The sequence below is a fragment of the Leiobunum rupestre genome, chromosome 1 (assembly GCF_980474605.1).
Source record: "Leiobunum rupestre chromosome 1, qqLeiRupe1.1.hap1, whole genome shotgun sequence".
NCBI classification, from domain to species: domain Eukaryota; kingdom Metazoa; phylum Arthropoda; class Arachnida; order Opiliones; family Sclerosomatidae; genus Leiobunum; species Leiobunum rupestre.
Genome location: NC_143384.1, coordinates 44,017,326 through 44,036,900, shown reverse-complemented (window position 1 = coordinate 44,036,900; position 19,575 = coordinate 44,017,326). Strand labels below are relative to the sequence as shown.

The 19,575-nt window shown below is 34.9% G+C and overlaps 1 protein-coding gene across 4 annotated transcripts in view; it reads right to left on the bottom strand.

The window, feature by feature from the left end:
* Positions 1-19,575, bottom strand: part of Dg (Dystroglycan) — a 109,007-nt gene that overhangs the window by 8,958 nt on the left and 80,474 nt on the right. For all 4 annotated transcript variants that reach the window (XM_090180338.1, XM_090180337.1, XM_090180339.1 and 1 more), the window contains exons 2-3: positions 12,819-13,359; positions 101-242 (exon numbers count right to left, since the gene is read on the bottom strand). In XM_090180338.1, the coding sequence (XP_090036464.1) occupies positions 101-242; positions 12,819-13,151 (475 nt within the window). In that variant the 5' untranslated portion in view covers positions 13,152-13,359. The remainder of the gene's footprint in view (positions 1-100; positions 243-12,818; positions 13,360-19,575) is intronic.

Sequence of the window (19,575 nt, the reverse complement as noted above, 5' to 3'; positions counted from 1 at the left end):
TATTTTCTTTAATAAACCAAAAGTGGTTTTAACCATGATTTTTTTTCGGTGGTTAAAACCGGTTTAAACAAGGGTGGATTGAAGAAGAATGGTGGCGTACCTGGATGAGACGGCGCTCCTTGGGCTTTGACGCTGATGTAATACTGTCCGATGTCCTTCTCGAGAGGAATACCCTGAAAGCTCCGCGTTTTTTGGTCGAACCTTAACCAAGAAGGCAACTTCGGCTCCCCCGCTTCGCTCACCTGCAAATAATAATAAAAATCATTGTTATTCTTGTTCGTCTCATTTCTGGGAATCCCCGGCCGCATCTACATCACGGTTATTAGAAATTATCTTCCACTCTCCAGCCAGCGCGGCTCCTACTACCATCCATTCCGAGAATCCCGGTTTCACCCGGCAACGAAACAAGCTGGTCTAGACCCATTATATTTTTGAAATCGCGATAGACGCTAACTTACATTACAACGGTTTTTCGATTCGAAAAGGTTTTTGAAGTGGGGGGGTAGGAGAAGGGGGGAAATACTGTGTTGATTTTAATGGTTTTGGTATCAGCTAGGCTAATACCCAAGGCACCATCTTAGGCCCAAGTCATCGAGCGACTTTTAAAGCCATCAATTTAGATGCCCGAGTTACAATGCGTAGGAGGGTGGTGGCAAGACCTTCATGCCACGCGAGCCAACAGCTCCCTACGCTAACTATTACCGTTAACCTCGACAAGTTTTAATGGAAAGGGAGACCGAAGAACTCAGAGGTAAACCCCTTATACCAGTCGGGAAAGAACTTGCAAACTCAACGCAGAAGGAGTTATATAAAATCTAAATTTATTTTAATATAATAGGCAAATCTAAGCCACAGTGAAGTCAGATCAATAAGCAGACGACGTTATTATTAATTCATTTTTCCCAAAATGGCTGGCTGTGGCCTTTTTAGCAGATAAATTCTGGCTAGCAGACGACGAAATCCGATTTACTCTCTGGACACCTCCTTTCCGGAACAAGCCAATAGTTTATGGGCCGGAGTAATTATCATCCCAGGAACCGGCGAATAAAACGTTTGAGAGTAAATAGAGTACACTAAGTCCGAGAACAGACAAAAAGATACCACTATGTCACGTGAATTAATGTCATGGCAACGAACACAAGCCACACCAACGAGCAAGCTACGAATGGACTGCATTGCAAAGAGTGCTAAAATACGCGAATAAGTAGAATCTTGGACGAATAATGACTGGACTCGAAACCTAAGCCAAATCCCCGGTTCCACAATTTGCATCGCCCGTCAGCGCTCCTACCGAGAGATTCGCGAAATATTTCTATCCAAATACAAAACACGTGCGTAAAAATGTCAGATGACCCGCATCCCGTCGTCTGCTCTGCAGTTTTTAATAGAAGTGAGACTTTTGGGATTTTAATAGGCTTTAGATTATTCAGTAAGAATTGTATTGGAATAAAAATGAAAGGGTAATGATTTAATTAATTTAATGTTTTTGTAAATACTTGTGTGAAGGTTTTAAATAGATTATAAATTTAAAAATGCCTAGTCAAAATGGAAATAAAAGTGTAAGCTTTGACGACAGTGACGAGCTAAGAACGCTAGGCCTAACGTCGTCCGCTAATATTGGGCACGTGTTTAGTATTTGGATAGAAATCTTTCCAATGCTTGACACTACGGCGCTACAAGCGGCGCTGCCGTAAAAGCACCAAGTTCGCCATTTGGTTTCGGGTCCATTAATTATTTGTCTAAGGTAGATTAGTTCATAATGAAAAGGGATAAAATGCTAAACCGTAAACAAATTTGAAGAAATTTAAACTTACAAATAGCTCGTACCAATAGGTCTTCGAGCGAATGTCTCTCTTCCAAACCATTCCCATTCCATTGGACATAGTTTTCTCTTTACCATACCATAACATCCATTCCCATTCCATTGGACATAGTTTTCTCTTTGCCGTACCATAACATCCATTCCCATTCCATTGGACATAGTTTTCTCTTTGCCGTACCATAACATCCATTACCATTCCATTGGACACAGTTTTCTCTTTGCCGTACCATAACATCCATTCCCATTCCATTGGACATAGTTTTCTCTTTGCCGTACCATAACATCCATTCCCATTCCATTGGACATAGTTTTCTCTTTGCCGTACCATAACATCCATTCCCATTCCATTGGACATAGTTTTCTCTTTACCGTACCATAACATCCATTCCCATTCCATTGGACATAGTTTTCTCTTTACCGTACCATAACATCCATTCCCATTCCATTGGACATAGTTTTCTCTTTACCGTACCATAACATCCATTACCATTCCATTGGACATAGTTTTCTCTTTGCCGTACCATAACATCCATTCCCATTCCATTGGACATAGTTTTCTCTTTACCGTACCATAACATCCATTCCCATTCCATTGGACATAGTTTTCTCTTTACCGTACCATAACATCCATTCCCATTCCATTGGACATAGTTTTCTCTTTACCGTACCATAACATCCATTCCCATTCCATTGGACATAGTTTTCTCTTTACCGTACCATAACATCCATTCCCATTCCATTGGACATAGTTTTCTCTTTGCCGTACCATAACATCCATTCCCATTCCATTGGACATAGTTTTCTCTTTACCGTACCATAACATCCATTACCATTCCATTGGACATAGTTTTCTCTTTGCCGTACCATAACATCCATTCCCATTCCATTGGACATAGTTTTCTCTTTACCGTACCATAACATCCATTCCCATTCCATTGGACATAGTTTTCTCTTTACCGTACCATAACATCCATTCCCATTCCATTGGACATAGTTTTCTCTTTACCGTACCATAACATCCATTACCATTCCATTGGACATAGTTTTCTTTGCCGTACCATAACATCCATTCCCATTCCATTGGACATAGTTTTCTCTTTACCGTACCATAACATCCATTCCCATTCCATTGGACATAGTTTTCTCTTTACCGTACCATAACATCCATTCCCATTCCATTGGACATAGTTTTCTCTTTACCGTACCATAACATCCATTACCATTCCATTGGACATAGTTTTCTCTTTGCCGTACCATAACATCCATTCCCGTTCAAATGTTTGCCTTCCAACCATTCCCATTCCATTTGGCGGGAATGGAAAAATGTATGTCCATTCAAAAATTTAGTTGCACGATTCCTAGTATATTGAACAAAAGTAAAATCAATTTCCGCCCATTCCAGAACTTAATATTACCCGAGGGGTAAGACAGTCTCAGATAATCTGTACACCGCATAGAGATAGAAAATAAGTAGAGGCCCAGACAGGGGAAAAAAAGAGCTGCTTTCTGTTATGGAAATTTCATCCCCCTCTCCCCCCCCCCCGTGGCATGCGTTATAGGGAAGAAGCACGTAGCGCCACCACACCGTTCTGGAGGAACTAGAAATCGTCGCCTGAAAGCAAAATCCACGTAACTATATACGCAAGTCTTAAGAAGTTACGTGGATTTTGCAATGACGTCGTAGAGCCCAGCTGGTTGCCACAAAAGGAGTTTAGTTTCATAGATGGCCGTTTGTGGCGCCACGTATTTCTTCCCTATAACGCATAGCTCGTGGAGGGGGATAGCAGCGCGGAACAAACCCTCAGATTTGATTGGGCCTCTACTTATTTTCTATCTCTATGGTACACCGAGTTCGTGCATTTAGCACTGTTAAAGGTACATATTTTCAAGAGTTCGCGAGTTCCATTTAGTACCATCAAAGGTACGGCAGTTCGCAGAGTGTCTTACCCTTTACCCGCGGTTACCGTGGTAAAATGGTAAAAAAATCGTTTACTTATTGAGAAAAAAACCACCGTAAAAAGGTTTTCGATATTTTTACCAGAAGACGTTTCTAGCGTTTATTGAAACGATCTTTTGTAGGAAGAAAAATATTTTCGGCTTTTCAGAGACTTATAAATAAAGGGGAGTGTTTCAGATGGGCCAAAATACTTTTGGAACTTGCCAAAAAGCGAATATCTTTTCCAATAAAATATACCCTTCGCGTATCCTACATAAAACATATCAGAATTCCAACGGAAGTTCAACAACCCAGAAGAAGATATTATCGACTATAAAAAAAACTAAACGCAGACGGTTTAACCGAATAAAATGCAATAACACGCGACAATAAATAAAAAAATGCAATGGTACGTTTTACGTCTCACTAACGCCATCTAACATCGGAAATGATAAATATTTCCGTATTTAATTTGCATTTACCCATTTTTTTGTGGGTAAAATACTTTTGATCGTTTATTTATTGAAATCGCTTTATTTTAAAAAAAAGTCGTCGATTATACTTAAATGTATTTCTGAAAATGTCAATTCAAAACGTACTATATTAAATTTAGTTTGGAAATATAAATTAAATTTAAAATAATAATAAATTTTAGTTTGCATTAAAATTATTTACCAATTTGTAAAAAAAAGGAATAAAACGTTAATAAAAATCAATTAAAAAAATAAAATGGTTTAAATAAATCATAAAAATCAACAGCCCTAAAAGGAATGGATTTAATTGAAAAAACAATCGGAAATGAGTTATTATGAACTTCACGCGTTGGCCACTATGTGACTCTATATAGGTAAACTGAAAAGGCTAATTTATAAAGATGGTCCTTTTGAAAAGACTAGCGATAAATCAACGGGAATTATATGGAAACATTTTACGAAATATATCTATAAAACTTTTGTAATTTAAAAGTTCTGTACAGCTTGACTGTTAATGACATACACTTAAATTTCTGAATAAACTTCGTTACAGTATTTTCAACAGAAATTAGAACAAAACAAGAGTTAAACCTTGGCTATAATTACACTCACATTTCTCGTTAGTGGCGTGTACTGCACCAAAATTACACGAGAAAATATGGACTACATTTAAGACCATTGTTTCATTTAAATCGGTAAGCGTGAAAAAATGTAAGATTAACTCCACACTACCATTTTTAAAAGAAGACAATGACTTCTATTCAATAAGAGGATCAAACAATTAAGACTTCGAAATGCATATCATTAAACGATTAATTTTTTCAGGATGCGCTTTTGTGTTTCGCGATACTTCTGTAAATAATTAAAATTAACTTAGTATTAAATTAATCGGATTTTACTAATTTTAAAAAATAGTTCTTACTAGAACCACAATACCTAATTCAGATTAAAACTAAATATACCTAACGTTATTATTTTATTAATTAATATTAATTAAAATATAACTTGTATAAGTATATAAAATATTAAAATCTCAATTTTTCCGTGCAATCCTTTTAATTATGTTATGCAAATTAATCGAAAAAATATTATGCGAATCCATTAACTGATGTTATTTCTAAAACGTTTTCGTTTCTCGACAAGAGATGGAAGCACCAGCAACACTTCACGTCTTTTAGAAGCGAACCAATATTGACCGAAGTTACTTGGAAACAGAGGAAAAGCTATGGTAGATTATAGCTTAACGTTTAGTCTTTTACTCCGCGTTTATCACAACTATCAAGTTACCCTCGGGAACGTTATCTCTCCAGCGTCAATACAAAATAGGGTGTCTAATATAATACGAAGAAGCTGTCTGTCCGCATCTAACCCAACTGTACTATATACATTTTAAATTGACACGAGTATCCCAATATTTAACGGATACCGATAATACCATATCACGAATTTACCGATATTTCAAATATATCACCGATTTACCGATATTTCAAATATATCACCGATTTACCGATATTTCAAATATATCACCGATTTACCGATATTTCAAATATATCACCGATTTACCGATATTTCAAATATATCACCGATTTACCGATATTTTAAATATATCACAAATTATGATATTTCAAACTGTCTTACGATTTCAGATATTTCGAACTATATAACGATTTTTTAGATATTTCCCAGTATTCTATATAACGATTTTTTTAGATATTTCCCAGTATTCTATATAACGATTTTCCAGATATTTCAAACTATATAACGAATTTTTAGATATTTCACAGTATTCTATATAACGATTTTCCAGATATTTCCCAGTATTCTATATAACGATTTTCCAGATATTTCCCAGTATTCTATATAACGATTTTCCGGATATTTCCCAGTATTCTATATAACGATTTTTTTTAGATATTTCCCAGTATTCTATACAACGATTTTTAGATATTTCCCAGTATTCTATATAACGATTTTTTAGATATTTCCCCGTATTCTATATAACGATTTTTTTAGATATTTCCCAGTATTCTATATAACGATTTTCCAGATATTTCAAACTATATAACGATTTTTTAGATATTTCCCGGTATTCTATATAACGATTTTCCATATATTTAAAAGTAGACTATATAACAATTTTTTAGATATTTCAAAGTAGACTATATAACGATTTTCCAGATATTTCCAACGCCTGGTTAATCTAGAAATCGCTCAGTAATTTAACACGCCTAAAACTAAATACCACTGAATAGGACACCGTCTAGGCGTTCAATCTTACGCGTATTATTGTATAGGCTTAACCTCTCGGAAGCGTGGCAATCCCCAAAACATAAAGAGCATTCGAGAGGTTAAGCAGAGCGCCGTAGATATTTCAACGGCAATTTCTGATTGCTTCGACAGCACGGTCCAGTTAGCTTTACGACCTGTCTCAGACACAATTCCAAAGCTTAGACGTTCATTTCGTCCGCGGCTTAACTTCGTTATTATATCGATTGACCTTGAAACAGCGGATTTCCTATAATGCTCTCAGCTCGCTCTTTCATCACATTCCCGCCTTCAATTACTGCAGGTTCGCAGAACGCTCTGGGAGCACTCTGAGAGCGCTTCGGGGACATTAAAAGAATTCGCCTTGTGAAAAGAGTTGTTGGTTTGTGCACGATTTATCGCGGTACGTTAGTGGTACAAATGCACATGATACGTCGATCGATTGGTAATATCATTCCCTCGCCGGAATTGTTAACATTTGCGGGATCGGGGCCCCGGAAGTGGGGCATTTGCCCATTTTAGTAATTGTTGGCGATTTTGTACATATTTTTTTTAAATTAAAACCGACTTGGTTGAAAATTATATTTTTAGTTAGTACTGATCATTTCTGTACTACGTTTAAAAATTTGAATGATGAGAAAATAGAGTCAAATAAAAACTAATTTCCGTCCCCGTCTTTGGGCGTGATAAATTGCACTTGGAAATTGTTGGTATAGCTATTTATGGGTGAAAACTCTGAACAACTCCTACGTTGAGTTTGCAAGTTCTCTCCCCACTGGTTTAAGGGGTTTTCCCCCGAGTTCTTCGGTTTCCCCTTCCATAAAAACTTGTTGAGGTTAACGGTAATAGTTAGTGTAGGGAGCTGTTGGCTCGATCGCTTGGCATGCAGGGCTTACCACCACCCTCCTACGCATTGTAACCCGGCCACCTGAATTTAAGGCTTCAAAAGTCGCTTGACGACTTAGGCCTAAGGTGGTGCCTTGGGTATTAGCCTAGCTGATTATTATATGTATAAAAATGGTTTCATAAAAACAAAAACCTTTTTTTTCGGCCTATTAGCGCGCAAAATTTCAAATCAGAGGTCAAAATGTAACTTCATAAGAAAAACGCCTCCAACATGGGGAGTATAGAAGTCTGATAACTTCGGTTCATTTACTTCTAGTTTATGTACAAGATGATTAGAAACATGTTCAATTCAAATTTAATATTTGAAATATATTTATAACATCGGAGGGATTGTGTGTACTCAAATGTCCGTGACATCTTGTTAGTTTTTTTGAAATGTTAAAAAAATCTATTTTGATATAAATTTAAATATTTAGATTTTAAAGCCAGTGTTGGCTCGAGGTGAAGTAGCTCTTTTTTCAACAGATGTCGCTAGCGTCGAAATCAAAACAAGAAGCTTAAGCTACATTTTGACCCAAAAGGCGGGACATTAAAGTACCCATCGCGTTGATTGGCTCGTTTGTAAATTTGACAATAACTTAATTATTCTAATTTCGAACAATATATTTTATATGGGATATATAATTTAGGTTAAAGTCCACTAAGTAGAGTATAAGTTGTCTTAAATAATATAATACTCTATAATGGTTCTCTGACGACGTTATTGTTTCGCTATTTTGAATTTTAGCTTCCGCTGCCATTAATAGATGGCACCAGACTCGGCAATAAAGTCGAATTTTTAAAAAAATCGGATAGATTCATCGCCATCTCTAATAACAGGGGTCATTTCATAATGCAGGTGGCAATGATAGAGCCGACAGTTGCTTTAATATTTTGTTAAGTATTTTATGCCAAATTTATTGACAAATTGCACAGGTTCGTAAGGTAAACTAAGGTAAACTAGAATATTAAATAATCTAAATTAAATTAAATTAGTACTGCTATAATCAGACTTGGAAATAGTGATATTTTTTAAGGGGGCCCCGCGGGTCCCCGACCCCCCTTAAGTTTATTTTTATTGAGAGCCACTGGCCCAAGCGGGGGGGGGGATTGGGGGGAAAATTTAAAATTAGGTAGGGAAAATAGGAAAATAAAAATTGGTTACGTTACTTACATAACATTTTTAACTTTAAAACAAGCAAGTATATTATAATATCATACACAATAATTTGTAACTTTAGATCCCGCTCTCGTATAGGGTAGGAAAACACATTGAATTGGGAATAATACTGCTAGAATTACAATTACCATTTCGGTTGCCATGGTTACCCGGGACCTGTTCTGAGAAGACTGTACGATATTCATCTTTATAATTGGGCGGTAGCGCCATCTATATTTTGTAAAGTTATATGATTCGCGCAAAAATTCAATTGCAATATAGTTGCCACCACTAGAGACAGATGCCGCCACGGTTGAACGATATAGTTTAAAAAGTCTCCATATTGAACGAAATTGGTCCCGCGCTAGCCAGATTTATTTGTACCTCTATTTATTCCCAACTCAATGGGAAAACAGAGTTTCAAAAACGGCGTACAAATCATGTTCCAGAAATTTCCGTAAAATGTTTAATACATATTTTTTAATTAAATTGAGAGTCCCGGTGGCCCGCAACCCCCATTCGAATGATTTATTTTAAGAGCCCACTGATTTTTATTAAGAGCCATTGGCCCCAAGACTCCCGCTAATTCCAAGTCTGGCTATAATAACCAGTTTTGAAAAAATAATACAATGAATCAATGATTTTTAAACATAAGTAACATAATCATATTAATAAGTATGCTACTTCTTATTCACCGCATTCTAATTTTGCAAGTGACCGCATGAATGACGTAGTTAAGGACATTATGCAAAAATGTGAAGGAGTTGTAGGGGGTGAGTTGAGAAGTATGCCTGTTTTTCCCCCATTTCCCTACGATGAGTGAAAAGAGCGCCAGAGAGCTTCAAAGTGTGGCCTACTAGCTCCTGGAAGTAGGCTGCAATACGCGCAAAACCAAGCAACAGGGAAACGCAAACATTAAAGTTTGGGTTCGTGTGATAGGTAAAAAAGGTCTTGGTAAACCAATCGAGGTAACCAGCGTAAGAAAGTGAACTTAAACAGTATTTAAAGTCCCTGCTGCTTGGTTTGGCGCTTGTTGCAGCCTACTTCCAGGGGCTAGTAGGCCACACTTTGAAGCTCTCTGGCGCTCTTTTCACTCATCGTAGGAAAATGGGAAAAACAAGCATACTTCTCAACTCACCGTCTACAAATTTCTGCATTACCTTCTGAAACACTCTGTATAATTAACCGAAATCGTTCAATGTCATACTTACGTTTATTATGTTACTTACGATGATAAGCTTGTGTACAATCTATTTAGCGGGTTTCAACCTAGTGCCAGAACTTCCTTATCGTTTGAGTCCAGGCCAACATTTCAGCGGCTTACTCGAGCAAAGTGAAGAGTTCACACGAAAGTACACATTTGCCAATCAGGAGAGGGTAATTTTAAAATCAATGACCTGGCGCACGTGTCGAAATGCGAAGACACCTCGCGAGAGTACAGGTCTGCCGCGATACCGCCGCCTGGTGGGAGTAGCCTACAACACACACCGTACCGTTGTCAATAGGCATTGGTTAATTGTTGCATGACCTTCCAAGGAAAACTAATATTTTAGAAAGTGAAAGAACACTGAGATAAGATCTTATTTAAATTAATTTTCACTTTCCTCGTGTTCAATTTCTGGAGTTTTAACCATACCATTCTCATCCCAACAAAATCCTTTCCCTTATCATTTCCGCTCTAATATTTGGCTTCCGACCATTCCCATTGGCACAGTTTTCCCGTTCCCATTGGCACAGTTTGCCCGTTCCCATTGGCACCATTTTCCCATTCCCATTGGCACCATTTTCCCATTCCCATTGGCACCATTTTCCCATTCCCATTGGCACCATTTTCCCATTCCCATTGAAAACAAATCCATTTTGATGCAATCCAGACATTCCAATTCCATTTGATATACATTAAGTTCTCATTTCCGTATCGCGACCGTACTCAACATTACACCTTTTCCACCCATTCCCTAAATAACTTAATAATCAATAGGCCTTTCTGTAAATAAACGTGGCCTTCTTGTTTACTGTTTTATCTAACTTCTACAATGCTTCCCAATCTCTCCCACTAAAGAGAGCTAATGAATTCGTCCATAGGTTTGACTGCACAATTTCAAGAACAAGTTGGGTAGTCGTAGCGAATTTATGAAAAGGCCTATTCATTAAGCCTTTCAATAAAGTAATTACGCTTGCCGAACTTGTTTTAATGTGTCGCTTTCGTCACGAGATACGTAAGAGTTTAGTTCAGTTTTGAAGGTTAGATCTTTATAAAAAAGGGCGACTCGTTGAATTTTAATTCGTGTCTTGTTCAACTTGTTAAAATGTTCCACGCGCTCTTTAATATTTTAGCGTAAAAGGCTCGCGCATTGTTTTTTTTTTATTTCAGGGAGCACGCGGGAAATTGCTCGAGCCCATTCACGCTAAAATATCAAGACGCGCGTGGAACTTTTAAACAAGTTGAATAAGACAGAATTTATGCTAGCGTCTATTGAACGTCATTTCCACGTCACGAGTGACGCGCCCGATACATCTTAACAAGAAGGCCAATGTTACTTTATAGAAAGGTCTATTCAATTGTTTTTTTTTAATATCGGGGTAAATGGAGGTTGCAGTGGGTATTAAACGGTTTAGAGTGACCATTCAAGTCAAATATAAAGTTTGCGCAACATTTAGTGGACGTACAACTTTTTTATCCCGTAATTTGGCTAAAAACCTCATTTAAAGTTTTAGCGTATGACATTAAAAGTCGCTCGATGACTTGAGCCTAAGGCGGGGCCTTGGGTATTAGCCTAGCTAATTATATTTATTGGGTTAAAGAGGTCAAGACATAATCCAAAATACAATATTGATTCAAATCGAACTTAATTTCAGGGTTCGTTACTAAAATTTCATTTTCATTCAAATCGAACTTAATTTCAGGGTTTGTTACTAAAATTTCATTTTCATTCAAATCGAACTTATTTTGAGAGTTCGTTACTAAAAATTTCAATTGCGAAAAAATACAAATATTCTGTACGTAAAGGGTATATAACCTCAACGCATACTTTATGCAAGAATTCACTAACTAGCTTCTATTTTATGTTAATTGGATTGGAAAAAAAAATATTTATTTTAAAAATCGTTAAAATGGGCAAAATTGGTGTGGTGACCGGGAAGGAATGAAATTTCCTATCGATTTATGTAACATTTCCCCCATTCACTCTCAATGGTTGAAGCGTTACGCATAATACGGCGGCGACGGCGGCGGCTACAGCATATGCGATTTTAAAACGCGCAATTACCCTCGAGGTTTATGTGTTAAAATACAAATCGGTAAGATTGCAGCTGTTTGTAGCCATCGGATGAAAAATGAAAGGGAGTATACAGTCGGACGTTCGACGGTAGATCAAGGAATTCCACGTTTTTGCCGCTAGGAGCGCTGTTGGTTGACTTTTAAAGGGAAAGTGCTTTACTGTGCTTAGTGGCAAATTCTGCTAAACTTTGGAGAAAACTCCTATTGGAGTGCAGACTTTTCGGAGTGCGAAATGGGGATTTGAAATTAAAGTCACTCCCCCCATAATTAATACCTTACCAACGTTAAGTTTACTATACAAACCTTTCCCTGCTTTTTTACGAATTATAAATTTTCCCGGGCTTTATACCAACACCTAAATTTCCCGGGCTTTTTATCAACACCTAAATTTCCCGGGCTTTATACCAACACCTAAATTTCCCGGGCTTTTTATCAACACCTAAATTTCCCGGTCATTTGACAATCACCTAAATTTCCCTGTCATTTGACAAAACACCTAAATTTCCCTGTCATTTGACAAACACCTAAATTTCCCTGTCATTTGACAATCACCTAAATTTCCCTGTCATTTGACAAACACCTAAATTTCCCTGTAATTTGACAAACACCTAAATTTCCCGAACTTTTTACCAACACCTAAATTTCCCGAACTTGATAACGACACCAAAATTTCCCGAACTTGATAACGACACCAAAATTTCCCGAACTTGATAACGACACCAAAATTTCCCGAACTTTATAACGACACCAAAATTTCCCGAACTTTATAACGACACCAAAATTTCCCGAACTTTTTACCAACACCTAAATTTCCCGAACTTTTTACCAACACCTAAATTTCCCGAACTTTTTACCAACAACTTATTTTTCCAGCCATTTCAAAAAAACCTAAATTATCCTGAATAACATAAATTCTTCGAATTCCCTGACCAAATAAGCCCATTACGAAATTCCCCGAATATTTCCTTGACTATCTAGTAAACTCGAAATGAACTTACAACGAAGCTGCGAATTTTCCCAGTGAAGGCATCCTTGGAAATGGTAAAATTGAAGATTTGTCCGACGAGGGCCGTACTGTCCGAGATGCCCCAGAACCTCTTGACCGGCACCGAGCCGTCATTGGCACTTGAAAACCCGCTGGACATTCTGCCGCTCCTGCCGCCGTAAGTATCCGATTCGTCGGTCGAGTCCCCGATCACACTCATTGTCACGCACGCGAAACACAGCAGACGCAAAATCATTTTTGGCACAAAGCTGGAGGAGGCCCCCCCGCGACCGCACCCTCCTGCGGGGGGCGTGGCCGGCGATGACGTAATCCAGTGGAAAAACATGACGCGCAACCACGATTTCAAAAATAACAACAACCACGTGGCTGAAAAAAAGGGGCGCAAAAGGCACACACTGTTTTCGCCGGATTTGTTTTTTCTAAAATTAAATTCCAAAACGTCACGAACGACGTCACGAATTGGGCGTCGCTTCGTTACGCCATCTAGTTGCCACCTTCATTTTGCAATTTCCCTCATTTTTGGGAACGTAACTCTGAAACAGAGAGAATATTTACTTTTATATATTTAACGTTTTTATTAGCGTAAAAATCGTAATGACATAAGCTTATAAATACTTTCCACATAAGTGTGACAGTTCTCCATTTTCTCTTAATTTTATTGAGCGAAATTTGTAACCATTAAAATATTAGGCCTAAAAAGTGCTTTTTGAGAATTCTACGTCACTTTACACATTATACAGTTAAATACAGGGTGACCACAGAAAACATAAAAAATGTTACAGGAAAATAGGAAAATACATCGCACTTATTACGTGAGAAATGGCTTTCTACAGGAATCCATACCTCTACTGGGAATGCTTATCGCGGCAGATTTTCGTCTCGATGTGGCTGACGGTTTTTTTTGACGTCCCTATGTTAACTTAACAACAACTATGTGAGAGGGGAACGCGCGCAGAGGGGATTTTTTTATCTCGTAGGCGGGGTCAAAGCCGTCAGAGTGATCTTACCATACGCGATACGCCAGGATAAGCTTTCCAAGTAGAGCTATGGATTCCTGTTTTTACCATGAATCTATTTAACCCAAAAATATTCAATTGGAATACCCTAGGTCACATCCAGCGGCGCGTGGCCAATTTATGCTCGGCTGTTATTTATAAGCAGTCGAAGCGTTAGTTCCTAAAATCATGACGAGTTGTGGTTAGGTTTCCTTTTTGCAGTATTTATCATTAATCTATTTATTAATCTATTTAATTAAATTAATCTATCTATTAATTTAATATTATTATTATAATAGTTATTATTATAATAAAATTATAACAGATGACTTATTATTTAATAATAATAATATTAATAATAATAATTCAAATTCAAACTTTTTTTATTCTGTATAAAAACATGTTAGTACAACACTTTTAAAATTTATAGAGTTAGTTAGTTTGTTATATTAATATGTATTGTTACATTGAAAAAAAATACAAAAACAAAAAAACCATATATATAAAAAAAACAATGATATAAAAGTGAAATTGCGCAAAAAGTGTTGCATTTGCTTGTCAGAGATTTTACTTAACAATAAGTGTTTAAAAGTTTAAAAACAAGTTAAGTTTTAACGTTAATTTCTTTTAGCCGGCCCATTATGTTAGATTTAAAGGAGTGGAGGTTTTGATTATACAGGTCTAAGGGGAAGTTTTGATTATCATTACACAATTTGTTAATACATTGTTGATTTTTTTTATTTATTTGATTTTAATTAGTATCATAATTTTACCTAAAACAAATGTTTTAATTTTTAAAGACTAATATGTATAATGAATTTATTAAAATTAAGCTAATAATCATATAGAAGGTTTTATTTTTTAAAACCTATTTTGGTACTTTACAAAAACATATCTGCGGAATCCCCACCCACACGTAGAATAACATGCAACATTAGGGGGGAAGTACGATAAAGATTATATTTAAACCTAAATTATAGTAATTGGCGAGGTTTTTTCTTTTTCAAAAATTTCTTTATGAAAATTGATTTAAATCAATGATTTTTTAAAAAAAAAATCTCATTGATTTAAATCGCGATTGAAATCGTGATTAAAATTAAGTTGATTTAAATCAGCCAACCCTGAATTCTGCTCTTGTGAACTATCTTACTCTAGAATTACATATCTGAATTCGTTCCTATTGGCTTAAAAGTAAATCAATCGTGTGGCGCTAATGATAGAGTTGAATATTCATGGCTTAAATTGATTCATCTTTCTACGGATTTATTTCAAATTTAAATATGTTGTTAAGCCTGGTCAAAGGACCAAAATTGTCCATTGCTTATTTCAAATTTAAATATGTTGTTAAGCCTGGTCAAAGGACCAAAATTGTCCATTGCCAATTTTTCCTAGCTATTATAGTTTGTCCAGTATTAGTGGTCAAAGATGGACAAAACGAAGTAATTCTTTTTGTTAAAAAAAGTAACGGTATATTGGTTCGCGTTGTAGTTTCGTGCGTTCAGGTTGACTGTCATATTATTAATTTTGCCGTATTTTAAATTCAAATGTAATTTTTTTTAATTCAAATGTACAATTCTTTTAATTCAAATGTACAATTCTTTTAATTCAAATGTACAATTCTTTTAATTCAAATGTACAATTCTTTTAATTCAAATGTACAATTCTTTTAATTCAAATGTACAATTCTTTTAATTCAAATGTACAATTCTTTTAATTCAAATGTACAATTCTTTTAATTCAAATGTACAATTCTTTTAATTCAAATGTACAATTCTTTTAATTCAAATGTACATTTTTTAAATTCAAATGTACATTTTTTAAATTCAAATGTACATTTTTTAAATTCAAATGAAAAATTCTTTTAATTCAAATGAAAAATTCTTTTAATTCAAATGTTATTTTTTTAATTCAAATGTAAAATTCTTTTAATTCAAATGTATTTTTTTTTCATTCAAATGTAAAATTCTTTTAATTCAAATGTAATTTTTTTTAATTCAAATGTAAAAATTTCATTCAAATGTAGTTTTTTTAATTCAAATGTAAAAAAATGAATTCAAATGTAAAAAAATTAATTCAAATGCAAAATTGTTTTACATTTGAATTAAAAAAATTTACATTTGAATTAATTTTTTTTACATTTGAATTAAAAAAATTTACATTTGAATTAAAAAAAATTACATTTGAATTAAAAAAATTTACATTTGAATTAAAAAATTTACATTTGAATTAAAATTTTTTTTACATTTGTAAAATATTTAATTCAAATGTAAAATATTTAATTCAAATGTAAAATATTTAATTCGAATGTAAAATATTTAATTCGAATGTAAAATATTTAATTCGAATGTAAAATATTTAATTCAAATGTAAAATATTTAATTCAAATGTAAAATATTTAATTCAAATGTAAAATATTTAATTCAAATGTAAAATATTTAATTCAAATGTAAAATATTTAATTCAAATGTAAAATATTTAATTCAAATGTAAAATATTTAATTCAAATGTAAAATTTTCCCAAATAGCCGACCATTTCTAATTAATTTTCATCAAAATTATTTGGAAAATTCAAATTCCATTCAGTTTCTGGAAGACAAACTGGTTACAATAATCATTTGTAAATTTAATTTATTTAATTCTGTGAATTTAATTCTTTTAAATTCCAATTAGCTTTTTCAGTTTGCATAGAGCCACTGAAAAGTTCATGAACTAATAAATTTTCGTCTGCTAAAATCAGAGAGAGTCGGCTTAGCAGCTTATGAGCTTCTAGTGTTGCCCGCTAAGTGGCTCTTGTACAATGAAAATGCTAATAAATTCGGTCAAAAAAATTAATATTGAAAAACAAATCATTAAGTTTCTTTAACACCAACTGTTTCGAATAATTATTCGTAAAAAAAAACGTTAAATTGTAATTTATTTTATCAAAAAGTTATCTGAAAATTTTAATTTCTGGAAAACAAACTGGTTACAAAGATTACTTGTTAATTGAGCTGATAAAGCGACCACTAATAAAATAAAAAGCTACCAAATACCGGTTATTCAACTATAGGGACATACAGGAAAATAAAGTTTTTATTTGTGAAACATAGGTAATTTCCCAAAATCCGGCTTAATTTTTTCAGTTTCCGTTACAAGAAAACAAATACCCTTCATAGTGGTAAAAGCCCTTGATCTCAGAAAGCAAGTACTAAAATTAGCAATTGTCTAACGTAAGAATCTATTATACGCGAATATTTTAGCGTCTCATTGTCCTATTCTCAATATCCTATTTTCCTCCTACGCTAGCAGAAAGTTTACCGAGTCTTCTTTCGACCGGTTTTCGTTGTTTTATTTTTATACATATTGTAATAATTGTTTCCGTACACCCACGAAATTTCTCTCCTCATTCAATTTTAATAGCTAACGTTTTCTAAATTAATTATGTAAACCAATTAAAAAGGTCCTGCGGTTTTTTTTTCAAGTTCAACTACGGTTATAATTATTCGGTGACTAACCACTTACGTATTTCAGTTTACTCCCTACTTTCTAATACCAAATAATCTCCCGTGTTCAGTAACTACCAAGTATTATCGTGTAATAATTATGCAGTATATATTGTCGTACATCACCAACTATTATCTTACATTACCAGCTATTCTAGAACCAACTATTATTTTACATTACCAGCTATTCTAGAACCAACTATTATCCTACATTACCAGCTATTCTAGAACCAACTATTCTCTTACATTACCAGATATTCTAGTACCAACTATTCTCGTACCTTACCAACGTTAAGTTACTATTATCGTACCTTACCAACGTTAAGTTACTATTATCGTACCTTACCAACGTTAAGTTACTATTATCGTACCTTACCAACGTTAAGTTACTATTCTCGTACCTTACCAACGTTAAGTTACTATTCTCGTACCTTACCAACGTTAAGTTACTATTCTCGTACCTTACAAACGTTAAGTTACTATTCTCGTACCTTACCAACGTTAAGTTACTATTCTCGTAAATTACCAGATATTCTAGTACCAACTATTCTCGTACCTTACCAACGTTAAGTTACTATTCTCGTACCTTACCAACGTTAAGTTACTATTATCGTACCTTACCAACGTTAAGTTACTATTATCGTACCTTACCAACGTTAAGTTACTATTCTCGTACCTTACCAACGTTAAGTTACTATTCTCGTACCTTACCAACGTTAAGTTACTATTCTCGTACCTTACCAACGTTAAGTTACTATTCTCGTACCTTACCAACGTTAAGTTACTATTCTCGTACCTTACCAACGTTAAGTTACTATTCTCGTACCTTACCAACGTTAAGTTACTATTCTCGTACCTTACCAACGTTAAGTTACTATTCTCGTACCTTACCAACGTTAAGTTACTATTCTCGTACCTTACAAACGTTAAGTTACTATTCTCGTACCTTACCAACGTTAAGTTACTATTCTCGTAAATTACCAGATATTCTAGTACCAACTATTCTCGTACCTTACCAACGTTAAGTTACTATTCTCGTACCTTACCAACGTTAAGTTACTATTCTCGTACCTTACCAACGTTAAGTTACTATTCTCGTACCTTACCAACGTTAAGTTACTATTCTCGTACCTTACCAACGTTAAGTTACTATTCTCGTACCTTACCAACGTTAAGTTACTATTCTCGTACCTTACCAACGTTAAGTTACTATTCTCGTACCTTACCAACGTTAAGTTACTATTCTCGTACCTTACCAACGTTAAGTTACTATTCTCGTACCTTACCAACGTTAAGTTACTATTCTCGTACCTTACCAACGTTAAGTTACTATTCTCGTACCTTACCAACGTTAAGTTACTATTCTCGTACCTTACCAACGTTAAGTTACTATTCTCGTACCTTACCAACGTTAAGTTACTATTCTCGTACCTTACCAACGTTAAGTTACTATTCTCGTACCTTACCAACGTTAAGTTACTATTCTCGTACCTTACCAACGTTAAGTTACTATTCTCGTACCTTACCAACGTTAAGTTACTATTCTCGTACCTTACCAACGTTAAGTTACTATTCTCGTACCTTACCAACGTTAAGTTACTATTCTCGTACCTTACCAACGTTAAGTTACTACTCACGACTCGCGTACATTACCAACTTTAAGATACTACTCACGACTCGCGTACATTACAAACGTTAAGTTACTACTCACGACTCGCGTACATTACAAACGTTAAGTTACTTATCTCGTACCTTACCGACGTTGTTACTAATCTCGTACCTTACCGACGTTAAGTTACTATTCTTCAATATTACCGACGTTAAGTTACTATTCTTCAATATTACCAGCGTTAAGTTACTATTCTTCAATATTACCAGCGTTAAGTTACTATTCTTCAATATTACCAACGTTAAGTTACTATTCTTCAATATTACCAACGTTAAGTTACTACTCACGACTCACATACATTACCAACGTTAAGTTACTACTCACGACTCGCGTACATTACAAACGTTAAGTTACTTATCTCGTACCTTACCGACGTTGTTACTAATCTCGTACCTTAGCGACGTTAAGTTACTATTCTTCAATATTACCGACGTTAAGTTACTATTCTTCAATATTACCAGCGTTAAGTTACTATTCTTCAATATTACCAGCGTTAAGTTACTATTCTTCAATATTACCAACGTTAAGTTACTATTCTTCAATATTACCAACGTTAAGTTACTATTCTTCAATATTACCAACGTTAAGTTACTACTCACGACT